Below are 14,153 nucleotides of genomic sequence, written 5' to 3' on the forward strand. Positions count from 1 at the left end.
AGGCTCTGACCCATTTCTGTTGAGCAGCGCAGAGGCGGGGGACTGACTGGAGCTGGCCGGGCTGCCAGATGAGTGAGGCGGTGGGGGTCGAAAGGACCGACGAAGAAGACAAGACTTGTGGATCCGCTTTTGTTGCATTATTCAGCAAAACCTCGCTAGTGAGGACCGAGAGAATCCAACACAAACAGAAAACGAAATGGTAGAGAAGTCAAAGCAAGAGCAGTCGATAGGGAAGGGATGTAAATATACACGTGTGTGTGTGTGTGTATGTGTGTGCGTGTGTGTGTGCGTATGTGGGTGCGTTTGCATTCATTCATTCATTCATTCATTCATTCATTCATGTATGTCTGGTGTTGTTCAGGCGACTAGGTGCTCCAGCCATTACCACTCCTCCAAGTGCCATCTGCTCCTGACCACAGAAAGCGGTTTCCAGGGTACCTGTTCTCCTCTCCTCTCCTCTCCTCTCCTCTTCTCTCCTCTTTTCCTTACCTTTCCTTTCCTTTCCTCCGTCCATCCCACTTTCTAACCCTCCTGTTTTGGGCCCCCCACTGCTCTCATCTTCTCCTCACACCTTCGTGCTTCCGTCCCTTAACAAGATGCCTGTTCTCTCCTCCTCCTCTACCTCACCGCCTTGTTATCTTCCCCATGTGTTCTCTAACAGGGTACCTGCTTTCAATTTTGTAAGTCTAATTAGCTTATTTGGTTTTGATTCGTTTCGCTAATGATTACATATTGTCCCGGGTTTAGACTATACTGAAAAAAATGGGCCTATGTATTGTATGGTCGCATTATTATTCGTAGTATTTGTGTCTCTGTGCTCCCCCACAATTGTGTCCCTGTCACTTTAAATATTTAACCCCCGCCCCCTTCCGGTGTATTGTTCCTACCTGACACCACCCACCCCACCCCACCCCCCACCGCCGCCATCCTTCACACTCTCTGGGATGTTCTCTCCCTCTCTCTTCATCCATCTTTCTTTCCTTCCTTCGTTCCCCTGTAATTGTGTGGACATGACTCGGGCCCCCTGTAGGCACAAGAGAGAGCGAGAGAGAGAAAGAGAATCGGGGGGAGGAGGGGATAGGGAGAAAAGAGGTAGAGAGCGAAAGGGAACAGGGGAGAGCTCGTAGATCAGAGCCGTCATGATTGAGCCATCTGCCGAGAGGAGGCCAGTGAGACGCAACTCACACACACGCACACGCACACACACACACACAAGCACACACACAAGCACACACGCGCCATCGAAGATGACCACTGCCCCCCACTGGCGGGTGCGTGACACTACACCGTTCCTCTAATCGCAGCTACTGTCTTGCATTGTTCGTTTGCCCTGCAACTAACTATACGGCGTATGCCAAGTGGAGAGGCGACACGTAGCTGGGAAGATTGATCAGTCTGGTCTGGCTGTCTGCTGAGCTGCTGTTAAGCAGCCAGTGTGTTTGCTCCTCAGGGCTTTAGGTGTGCCGATGTCTGAGGTTTATCTCCACCAAACCCAGTTTTAAGTAGAGCAGAGTTTCGATACCTACCATGTGGCATTGACAAGCCATGAATTTATTGAGCAGAGTAGTGTATGTGTGCGTGTGCGTGTGTGTGTGTGTGTGTGTGTGTGCGCGTGCGTGCGTGTGTCAGACTCTACCCAGTACTTCCATGTACAGTTATGTTTCTAACTTCCCTGTTGGATTTTTTTTATTTCATTTCATTTTTTTGCCCCTACAGTAAAATGTTATCTTTAGTACTGTCTTTTCTTCTCTGTGGTTGAGTCTGCCTTTTTTCTTTTTCTTTCTTTTGTTTTTGGATTAAGTTGTGCACAGGGTTTATTTTCATTTGTTTGTTGTCCTGCGTGTGTCTTTTCCCTCCCTCGTGTTAGGCCCAGATCGTTTTCTCTGCTTGCGAGCCTCTGCCCTCTCCTGCCAGACAGGCATAAGCGATGCCCATGCTCGTACAGCTGTCTAACCTTTAGTAGATTCATAAATACTTTTCTCCTATTGGCCGGAGGAGGCTGTTTCGTCCTATTAGAGATTAGCGTATGGCTGAGTGAAGAAGGAAGTGCTCTTTATATGCTAATGAGGAGATAATGTATGCACCAGTGTATGCAACCAGCACCCTGGTGGGAGGACTCAGAGTAGCCCGCAAAGCAGACACAGAGAAAGGGACAAAACAAGTAGGTTGTTGGCAGGGCTGGCTTCATCTCTGTTTGTCTCATTTATTGATTTCTAGTGCATGTCTACATGGAGCTATGATGCGGGCCATTGTTTAGCCATTCAGAGGGATAATCATGTGACATTTGTTGCATAATATTTTCTGGCGCACCATCGATTACTAGGGATGCAAATATGCCTTCACGTGTGGGGCCTACATTGCAAATCAGCAGTGCAAGGTTCAGCCGACTGAGCAACACAGGACCACATGGAGTCGAAATCTTCCTCAGCTCTAAGTACAGCACTTGTAACTAGTAACCCCCATTGAATCAGTTCATCTGGACACAAGGTTTATTAGGAGGAACGGTTCATCACTCATCTAAGTGACCTCTTCAGTCTCAGCTGACTGCAGGTATCCCCACCCTTATAAACATTACAGTGGCACAACCGCTGAAAATAATGATCGGTTTCACATGCTATTCCCCCCCAGTTTTCATAACCATTAACAACACCGTGGTGACGCCAACTCAGACTGCGAGGAATCTGGCTGTGATCCCGGGCGACCAACTGTCGTTTGCTGCAAACGTTGCATCGGTTGCTCGCTCCTGCAGATTTCTCCTCTATGACATCAGAAGGATTCGCCCATTGCTCACCGATGAGATGGCACAGGTGCTCATCCACGCTCTGGTCATCTCCCGGCTGGACTACGGCAACTCCGTCCTTGCTGGCGCCCCGGCGTCGGCCATCAGACCTGTGGAGCTTGTTCAGAAAGCTGCAGCTCATCTGGCATTCAACCGCCCTAAGTTCTCCCACACAACTCCCCTTCTCATGTCCCTACACTGGCTCCCAGTAGCTGCTTGCATCCAGTTTAAGTCTCTGGTGTTAGCCTACAGGGCAGCGAAAGGAACAGCTCTTTCCTATCTTCAGGCCATGGTCAAGCCCTACACCTCCACCCGACCACTTCGCTCTGCTGCCTCGGGACGCCTGGTTGCCCCGTCACTCAGAGGCCCTTGCTGCCGATCGACCCGGTCACGGCTCTTTTCTGTCCTGGCCCCACAGTGGTGGAATGAACTCCCCACTGATGTCAGGACAGTGGAGTCGCTGCCCATCTTTCGGTGCAGATTGAAAACTTACCTCTTCAAGAACTACTACCCTGTTACTTGCTCTTAGCACTTATTGTAGTCACTCATTAAAAAAAAATCTCTTTCTTGCGCTTTTACTTTTATTTTTCTAAATTTATTTCTGATTTTTCCGTTTTTTCTCCCAATTAAGTGGCCAATCGATTCCTATTTTAGTTCAAACACCCACCCTCGTACTACATGCGTTCGCCAACTGCATCTCTCCATGACAAGGTGAATCCAGGCCGAACCACTGCTTTTTCCGACACACCCAGAGACGCATTCATGTGACGAACACAAGCCGACTCCACCCCCCTCCCGAAGACAGCACTGCCAATTATTGCTGCTTCATCGAGTTCGGCCATAGTCGGATCTGACGAGACCGAGGCGCGAACCCCGGTCCCCAGTGGGCAACTGCATCGACACAAAGCCGATGTTTAGACCGCTACAACACCGCAGACCCATTGCACTTTTACTTTAACACTTGTTTTGCTTTTTTTGCTCTTAGATGCTTGTTTAGAGAGAAGATGCACTTATGACCTCTGATGACTAGTAGTTCTCCTGATTTCCTACATTAAATGCACTTATTGGAAGTCGCTTTGGATAAAAGCGTCGGCTAAATGACTGTAATGTAATGTAATATGCAAACTGGCATGACGATTAACTAGAGTTACTATGACCATATGAACAAAAGCTCTCAATTTACCAGTCAGTCTTCGTTCCAACCCTCATCTATGGTCATGAGCTTTGGGTAGTGACCGAAAGGGTGAGATTGCGGATACAGGCGGCTGAAATGAGTTTCCTCCGTAGGGTGTCTGGGTTCAGCCTTAGAGATAGGGTGAGGAGCTTGGACATCCAGAGGGAGCTCGGAGCAGAGCCGCTGCTCCTTCGCATCGAAAGGAGCCAGTTGAGGTGGTTCAGGCATCTGATTAGGATGCCTCCTGGGTGCCTTCCTTTGGAGGTTTTCTGAGCACGTCCAACTAGGAGGAGACCCTGGGGTAGATCCAGAACTTGCTGGAGGGATTACATGTCCAATTTGGCCTGGGAATGTCTTGGGATCCCCCAGGAGGAGCTGGAGAGTGTTGCTGGGGAGAGGGACGTCTGGAGCACCCTACTTAGCTTGCTGCCACCACGACCCGACCCCAGAGAAGTGGCTGATGATAAGATGAGATGAGATGAGATGAGATGAGATGAGATGAGATGAGACGAGACGAGACGAGACGAGACGAGACGAGACGAGACGAGACGAGACAATGGTCATGTATACTATTCACAGAGGATTGGGGAATAGTTGCAATCACAGCATTGTAAGATTACGACAGATGTACTCTTAGCCCCCCCCCCTCCCCGTTCAGGGATGGTAGTTTCCTCCCTGGAGATGTAACTGGGGATCTCTGATACAGAAAGTCAACTTCTTACTCTGTTACAAATCCACTGCATTTGTATGTATAGCTCACAAAGACCCTGAATTGGATCAAGCAGGGATGGATGTATAGATGGATGGATGAATAGATACCTACATGGCTAGATGGATGGGTGCATGGATGTGTAGCTTGTGTTCCAAAGTAATATTCATTGTAGAGGACCATAAGAATTTTTTCCCATGAGTATCTAACTGGTTATGACTGGTTTAAATATGGCCTTTGACCGTTACACAATTGTCACTGGTTTGGTTCTGTCTGTTTTCTTGTTCATGCTTTGATTGACAGACCAGCTCACCAACTACACCCTCCTCCCTGTCTCTCTGCAGGAACAAGGAGTGGTAGGAATGTCTCGGCCGCCGGGTGCCGTCCCACCCCCTCACCCTGCTGGAGGTGTTGCATCAGGGGTGGGGCCTAACCAGGGTGCAGGACCGCCTCCTGGTTACCTGGGCAACCAGCAGCAGGCTGCCATGATGAAACAGATGATGGCGATGGAGCAGGAGAAGAGAGTGCAGCTACACATAATGGAGCAACAGAAACAGCATCTCCTTCGAGAACAGAGACAGCAACAGCAGCAACTACTGGCTGAACAGGTGAGGGGACTGTGTGTGTTTGTGTTTCTGTGTGTGTGTGGGGGGGGGGCTACCTCCAGTAACCTCTAATTGCACAGACATACAGGTTTGGAGGTGACCGCATGGTGACATAAGGGATAGATTGGCCTGTGCAATTACTGTCAGGCATAGACTTAAAGGCTTGTTTGTGTGTTTGTGCACACATTTTGTGTGCATAATTGTATGCATTTTACATCTGCATATTTTCCTGTTCATATTCCAAAGAGCAGATATTCCTTTACACCTCCCTACTGTTAGCTGGTCACATATACAGTTATCTTCAACCAGCCCCCTTCTGTGCCTTCACTGCTTCCTTTCATCTTCGTCGCATGCGTGTGTGCATGTGTGCATGCGTGCGTGTGCGTGTGTGCGTGCACACGAACCACCTGCTGCGATAATTTGGCTTTCTTTTGATTTCTGTTTTTGTGGAGGAGTTTGGTGTTAAAGAGTTTTGAACTCTCGATGTCATCGCGCTCAGAGTTGGTTTTAATTGCCACTGTGCATGTACACACACACACACGCACACACACGCACACATGCACACATTCATGCATAAACCTAAAGGAGTCAAAGAGGAAACGAATTTTTCGGGGATGTTTTTCCTTGTTCGTTCGAGTTCCTGCCATCAGTTAAACAAACAACACCTTTACCCCGGCCTGACATGCAGCGTTTAGTCAACCAAAGCGAACGGGAACCTGCGCTGAAAAACAAACCAGCTAACAGGTGCAAGCTACCAATAATAGCTCCTCAAAAATGATACAAATGCAACGCCTCCTTTTCTTAACCCTATCGGCCAGACTGTGGTTATGGTACAGTATCACCAGTCCTGTCTACAGAGGTGGAATTACTATCTGAATACAGAGAAGGAGGTCCCAGCACAGTTTATGTAGGAGAGCAGCCTGTTGACACGAGGGAGTAACAGTTCCAGCTCCCTTTTGAAACTAGTGCTGCACCACTAAGCATGCATCCATGGCCTCCCTCAGACAGTGCATTGAAGCTGACTCCGTTCCCATTTTTTTCTTTTCCTCAAATTTTACCCAGAACAGATTATTTATGGCAGTATGAACATTCATAGTTGTCAAGCATTAAGAATTACTCGTACCAGGGGCATCCGGGTAGTGTAGCGGTCTATTCCGTTGCCTACCAACACGGGGATCGCCGGTTCGAATCCCCGTGTTACCTCCGGCTTGGTCGGGTGTCCCTACAGACACGATTGGCCATGTCTGCGGGTGGAAGCTGAATGTGGGTATGTGTCCTGGTCGCTGCACTGGTCAGTTTGGGCGCCTGTTCAGGGGGGTGGGGGAACTGGGGGGAATAGTATGATCCTCCCACGCTCTACATCCCCCTGTTGAAACTCCTCACTGTCAGGTGAAAAGAAGCGGCTGGTGACTCCACATGTATCGGAGGAGGCATGTGGTAGTCTGCAGCCCTCCCCGGATCGGCAGAGGGGGTGGAGCAGCGACCAAAATGGCTCGGAAGAGTGGAATAATTGGCCGCATGGGTGTTTCCAGGATTAGAGGACATTTGGGGCTTAGCCCGGACTTCTGTAGGGGGGTCCGGGGGATCCTCCCCCGTAGATTTTTTTTTTTATATAAGCAAGCTCTATTTTGATGCTTTTTTTATGCACTCTGGCACCATATTTACATTCAAAGTACGTGTCTTAATCATTTCAAAATGTAAATGTGTACCTCAAAAACTGTTTTTTACTCCGCAGATTAATTATGAATTGTTATGTTAATAATATTAGTATTGTTAGTATTAGTATTGAGTAGAAGCAGAATACCTCACAACTGCTATCATTAAATATTTATTGACATGCTACAGTACCAGACTCGAGAAAAAAAGTTAAACGTATTCATGTTAACATTAGTTTATTGGAATATTAAATTTTCTTTCAATCACACACACACACACACACACACACACACATACACACACACACACACACACACACACACACACACACACACACACACACACACACACACACACACACACACATAGTCGTGTTTCACTATCCTTGTGCGGACCCCTCATTGACTACATTCATTTCCTAGCCCTTAACCCTTACCTTACCCACGCAAACTACATGCCTAACCCTAACCCTTACCCTAACCTTAACCTAACCCTAATTCCAACCGTAACCCCAAAACCAACTCCTAACCCTAAAATAGACCCTTTTCCTTGTGTGGACCTCTGAAAGGTCCGCACAAGGTGCATGCTGTCAGGTTTTGCTATCTTTGTGTGGACATTTGGTCCACACAAGGATCGCAAAACATGTACGCACACACACACACACACACACACACACACACACACACACACACACACACACACACACACACACACACACACACACACACACACACACACACACACACGGAGTTAGTTTAGAGACCTGCATTTATTTTGACAGACTGTTATGTTATGAAAACTGTCGGACATTCACACACGTTACGTTTTTTTGTCAGGCCTCATATAAGCTTAAATTTAAAATCATATTCAGGGCTACACTCAAAACGCTCGAGGCTTAAGCCCTTGCAAAATGACCTGACGATGCCAATGATTGGCCGGATACAATTAGGGAGAAAAAGGGGGGAAATTCAACAAGAAAAAAATAATTTTAAAAAAAAAGAATTACTCGTACGTCAGAGTAGCACTGTGGAGTTGGTTATGAAGCGTTCTACACTCTCAGCTAGGAGTGGAGTCACTCCCTAGAGTAAGCGAAAAATCACTGTTCTACAAAACTTTAAGCTGTTAGAATGAAATTTTGATAACGTATTGAAGTATTCTCTACAGTGTGACTGCAAATACATATTTTATGCATTTTCGGCAGTAGCCTTTGTCATCAAGCAAGTGACACCCAGGGTTACGTGGATGTGCTCAAACAAAAGCTGGAAACCACCCCCACGGAGCAGCACCATTGAGTCATGCACAGACCCAAGCATCTGGAAACTATTAAATAGTTAACATCCTCCACCATTTGGGCCTTTATGCTATGGTAGCATTTGCAATCCATAAATGAATTCTCCTCTACACTTGGGGCCATAATCTTCATACGTGTGCCATAAATGGCACCAACAGCTCCTGGAAATGCTGCAGCTTGCTTCTGTGTTACTCTCTTCGAGTGGTGGGAAGATTAATGAATTTGCAGATTAGTGGAGGTGATGTAAGGGCCATCAAAGTTTGATCCATTCTTCAGCCAATGGATTTGTGGAGGACTTGAATAATCATTACTGTATCGCTGCATTTTTCCACTTGCCAAGAAGTGTTAAATTTCAAGAACTTTGATTTCCATGACAATGGCACAAGATCTAGAAAGTGATAGAGAGATTGCATCCTGGATAAGGTCAATGACAAAAAAGTATACCATTAAGATCAAGTGGATATCTTTTCTTTAACTCCTCATTGTTGAGTTTTCCCAATAAATCCTGGCACAAAATGTATGTGTACGTCTTTGTCCTAATGCCATCTGCTGGAAACTTCTAACAGGTTTGGAAACCTCTCTAAATACTGGTGGATTTAGGAGATTTTCAATGGAAAGGAAAGATGATAATATGCTCTCACTCTTGAACCAAATTTGACTGACAATTTTCAGGTAATTAAGATTGATTTTCCACTCTGAGATGCCTACTACTACTACTACTACTACTGCCTTTGGCTGCTCCCGTTAGGGGTCACCACAATGGATCATCTGTTTCCATCTCTTCCTGCTCTCTGCTTCTTTCTCTGTCCCACCAGCCATCTGCATGTCTTCCCTCACCACATCCATAAACCTCCTCTTTGGCCTTCCTCTTTTCCTCTTGCCTGGCTGTATCCTTCTCCCAATATAATAATAATAATAATAATACAAATGATAATGCATTTTATTTATTTTAAAGGCACCTGTCATGACACTCAAGGTCACCGTACATCAAACGCAATAAACAACAAAGCACTAAAAACATGAGTGCAATCAACCATAAAACACACAATAAGCAATAGAGCATACATCAGCAAGGAGTCAAAACAAGATGAAGATGATGCAGGTAATGTTGTTAAAGTGAGTAAGCTAGTTTAAAAAGGTGGGTTTTAAGAACAGTTTTGAATTCTGTAATGGAGTCCAGTAAGTGGTTGTGATGGGGAACGGCGTTCCAGAGTTTGGGTGCAGCATAGGAGAAAGCCCTGGCACCCATTGTGCTGAGGTTGATGGCTGGTACTGCCAATACACCTGTTGGTGAAGACCGCAGGTATCGAGATGGAGTGTAAGTCTGAAGGAGGTCTGTGAGATAAGCAGGGGATAGATTATGAAGAGCATTGAATGTTAATAATAACATTTTAAAGTTAATCTGCTGTGACACAGGAAGCCAGTGTAATTGAATTAGCAGCCGAGATACAGAGTCAGTGGACTTTGAATGTGTAATAATCCATGCTGCAGAATTCTGGATGAGTTGAAGTTGGTGAATAAGTTTGTTGGGGATGCCTGCCAGGATTGCATTGCAGTAGTCAATGCGTGATTTGGCCAAAGCATTGACTAAGACTTCCCAGCATACCCAGCATCTCTCCTCTGCATCTTGCCTCTCTTGCTTTGTCTCAAAACCATCCAACCTGGGCTGTCCTTCTAATATAATCATTCCTAATCCTGTCCTTCTTCATCACTCCCAATGAAAATCTTAGCATCTTTAGCTCTGTCACCTCCAGCTCCGCCTCCTGTCTTTTCATCAGTGCCACTGTCTCCAAACCATATAACATAGCTGGTCTCACTACCATCTTTAACTTTAACTCTTGCTGGTACCCTTCTGTCGCAAATAACTTCTGACACTCTTCTCCACGCACTCCACCCTGCCTGCACACTCTTCTTCACTTCTCTTCCACACTCCCCGTTACTTTGAACAGTTGACCCCAAGTATTTCAACTCATTCACTTCCGTCACCTCTACTCCTTGTATCCTCACTATTCCGCTGTCTTCCCTCTCATTCACGCATATGTATTCCATCTTGCTCCTGCTGACTTTCATTCCTCTTCTCTCCAGTGCATACCTCCACCTCTCCAGACTCTCCACAACCTCCACCCTACTCTCACTACAGATGACAATGTCATCTGCGAACATCATAGTCCACGGGGACTCCTACCTGATCTCGTCCATAAACCTGTCTATCACCATTGCAAACAAGAAAGGGCTCAAAGCCTGTCCTTGATGTAATCCCACCTCCAACTTGAACCCATCCATCCCTCCTATCACACAAGCTGGCAGCACAGTGGACCAGTGGTTAGCTCTGTTGCCTCACAGCAAGAATGTCCTGGATTTGAACCCCAGGCTTTCCCAGGACCTTTCTGTGTGGAGTTTGCATGTTCTCCTCATGTCTGTGTAGGTTTCCTCCAGGTGCTCCGGTTTCCTCCCACCATCAAAAGACATGCATGTTAGGTTAATACTCCTACCTGTGCCCCTGACCAAGGTAATGGAAAGAAGACGGGAGTTGATCCCCTGGCACTGCTGTTGCCCACTGCTCCTATACAATAAGATGGGTTAAATGCAGTGAACAAATTCGTTGTAAGAATACAATGGCAAAATAAAGCGGTTTTCTTTCTCTCTACACACCTCACCACTGTCAAACTGCCCTCATACATATCCTGCACAACTCTTACTTCTCTGCCACTGCCCAACTTCCTCATACAATACCACACCTCCTCTCTCAGCACCCTGTCTGTCATATGCTTTGTCTAAATCCACAGAGACAATGTAACTCCTTCTGACCTTCTCTATACTTAGCCATCAAAATTCTCAAAGCAAACATCACATCTGTGGTGCTCTTTCGTGGCAGGAAACCAAACCATACTGCTGCTTGATAATCATCACCTCTCCTCTTAACCTAGCTTCCACTACTCTTTCCCTTATCTTCATGCTGTGGCTGATCAACTATATTCTTCTGTAGTTACTACAGCTCTGCACATCACCCTTATTCTTGAAAATTGGTACCAGTATGCTTCCTCTCCACTCCTCAGGCATCCTCTCACTTTCCAAGATTGTGTTAAACAATCTAGTTAAAAACTCCACTGCCATCTCTCCTAAACACCTCCATGCCTCCACAGGTATGTCATCTGGACCAACCGCCCTTCCACTTTTCATCCTCTTCATAGCTGCCCTCACTTCCTCCTTGCTAATCCACCGCACTTCCTGATTCACTCTCCCCACATCATCCAACTTTCTCTCTCATTTTCTTCATTTATCAGCCCCTCAAAGTACTCCTTCCACCTTCTCAACACACTCTCCTCACTTGTCAGCACATTTCCATCTCTATCCTTCATCATCCTAACCTGCTGCACATCCTTCCCAGCTGGTCCCTCTGTCTTAGTCCATGGGCCAGACGATATTTCGGTACACTCAAGGTGGCAAAACTTACTTATAATTTTTGAAAGGATCCATGTCTGTAGATGATATTTTGGTATGATAACCATTCCTGAGTGGCAGCTGTATCACAGTTATCAGCTCATGAAGTTAACCACCCGCTAAACTAAATTGCATTTTAGACGCTGGTGCATATCCTAGTTTAGCCTCATGTTCAGGACATTTTTCAATGTTCTATAATATTGTCTTTGGTATCATTTTAAAGGGGACCTTCTTAGCTTTCATTCAAGCCCTGTTGTGGATATTTCTCACAAATATAGAGGTCACTTGAGCTCTTCAACCCGTCAATAACACACATCTTTCTGCAATTTTCGCCTAAACTATATACTTTCTTTTAGCCCTGTGGCATCTAGGAATATCAGGGACACAAAACACAAAAACTGGAATACTCACAGGACTGTAAAGATTCAGGAAATGTATAATATACCCATACTATTTCATTGTGTGAGGTGATTGTGAGCCTTAAATGAGAACTAGACCAAAGCCAGTTAGGTCACAAACTGGTCTCTATACATTTGTTTAAATACACAATCAAAATACATGATAAAAAGGAATACCATAGTGAGGTAATGAACTATTTTAATATTTTAAACAACATTGACATTTACATATACTTAGTCAATGATACATGTAATCCCATATCATTAGTGGGTATATGTAATGGTAATGGGTAGGGTAATGGGTATATGTGAATATGGTTACATTATTGTTATCAAGCTCTGGGTAACCAAGTCCAGAATCAACATCCTGTGCATCAATAGACTACTACCACAGTAATACCATCAGAATCATCACACTGTCATTCATCAAACTGCTCGTTTCTCTCATCATCTGACTCCCCAAGTTCAAAGTCCAGTTCTGGACCATCCTGCTGTTTTTGGTTACTGCAGGTCTGTAACCTGCACATGTCTGTGCATGGAAGTCCATTTGACAGGCACATGCAGCTTGGCATTTTGCATGAATGCACACACTTGCATGTTAGCATTTCCAAGACCACATCCGGTGCAGGTGGGGAGCGCATCCAGTAAATGGCCAGCTTGCCTTCATCGTCTGTCCATCCATACTCAGTAGGGCTTGGCACCACAGGGTTAGCCTGCAGACAGCACTTCCATATTGCTGCCTGATAGTTGGCTCGTTGAACATGCATAAAGAGACAATCTCTACATGGTGGCAGCTGGCTGGACTCAACCTCTCCCCTTTTGGTGCAGGAGAGCTGGTAACGCAGTTTGTTCACCTCAGCAGTGCTGCTATTAGCAACATACATCCGACAGGTGAACTGCTCAATTTTCTGGAACAGCTCATCACTCACATTCCATGTCTGTCCCAGTTGACTAAAAGTCTCTTGGCAGGAAGTGTGCTTTCTCACTATCTTCAGGGCATTCAGCTTCCCTCGACCAGCGAATGCACTGACAGTGTCGCAGCCTGTGAAGGCATGTAAGCCAATTAGGCTGTCACAGATGCTGTCTCCAAGTGAACTTGCCAGTTTGGTGATGTCGACAAACCGTGTGCGGTTCTGAGTCCCACACTTCTGGTAGATGGGACAGGTGATGTCCTTCTGGAAGCCAAGACAAAGCACCATGACATCAGTGTCCTCAGCTGTGATGATAACTGACTTTGAGCCCGCATTTGCTGCATGCAATGCATGCAGGAGCAGACGGGTGTCAGCTTCTTCATGTGTGGAGTGCAGTTCTGCTGCTTCCTCACACCCATCTTCTGTCAACTTGTAGCAGGTTTCCTCACAGGTCATGTACAACACCTTGCCATGCAGCATAGCTCTGTATCGTGGGAGTTTCCACTCTTCCACCAGAAACTTGATGAGACTGGTCTTGTTGGAGGAACTGCACAGAAATTTTCTCCGCTGCTGGATGTGGTGTCCCCCTGCAAGATTCTTGTACTGGAGAGTGATGTCTCCACCCCGGTTCAGTCGTTCAGCATCTTTGATCGAAGTCTGGTGATAGACATCAAAAACAACATCAATCCTCCCACTCTGTGCTCCCTCATGGAGGACCTGGGTCAAGGCTGACTCTGCCACCTGTGCAAAGGTTTTGTTGTTGCCATTCATTTTTTGGACCAGGCTCATCCCATCAATGATGGAAGTAGATGGGATTGGGATGTCTTCTGCAGGAGATACATTCTTTTCAAGCTCTCTGGCAAGTGCAGCCTTGTTTGTTTTTCGTAAGGACCCATCAGCATTTGCCAGTGCCCATGGTAGTGGGCCCAATGGGTACGCAAGGACATCCTTCAGATTCACCTTCCTGCTTTCAGCCACCAGGATCATGTGACTGAAAAGGGTTCTATCTGCCTTCAGAACCACATCCTGTGCTTTCTTTCCATGAGCTTGTTTTGTGCTGACATTGGAGAATGTTTTCAGACTTTGCTTGGTCATCTTGTCGTGGAATTTCACAGGTGGTGGGTCTGCATCTAACCTTGTTTGCTGGAATGCTTGGTAGGCCTCTTCTCCTTTCTCAAGAGCTCTGAAG

General features: G+C 46.2%; 1 protein-coding gene across 1 annotated transcript in view; it reads left to right on the forward strand.

Annotated features, from left to right (window-relative positions):
• Positions 1–14,153, forward strand: part of maml3 (mastermind-like transcriptional coactivator 3) — a 267,723-nt gene that overhangs the window by 234,454 nt on the left and 19,116 nt on the right. Inside the window, exon 4 of the mRNA XM_056280840.1 lies at positions 5,007–5,270. Within this exon, the coding sequence (XP_056136815.1) occupies positions 5,007–5,270 (264 nt within the window). The remainder of the gene's footprint in view (positions 1–5,006; positions 5,271–14,153) is intronic.

This window comes from Lampris incognitus, chromosome 5 (assembly GCF_029633865.1).
Source record: "Lampris incognitus isolate fLamInc1 chromosome 5, fLamInc1.hap2, whole genome shotgun sequence".
Classification (NCBI taxonomy): Eukaryota; Metazoa; Chordata; class Actinopteri; order Lampriformes; family Lampridae; genus Lampris; species Lampris incognitus.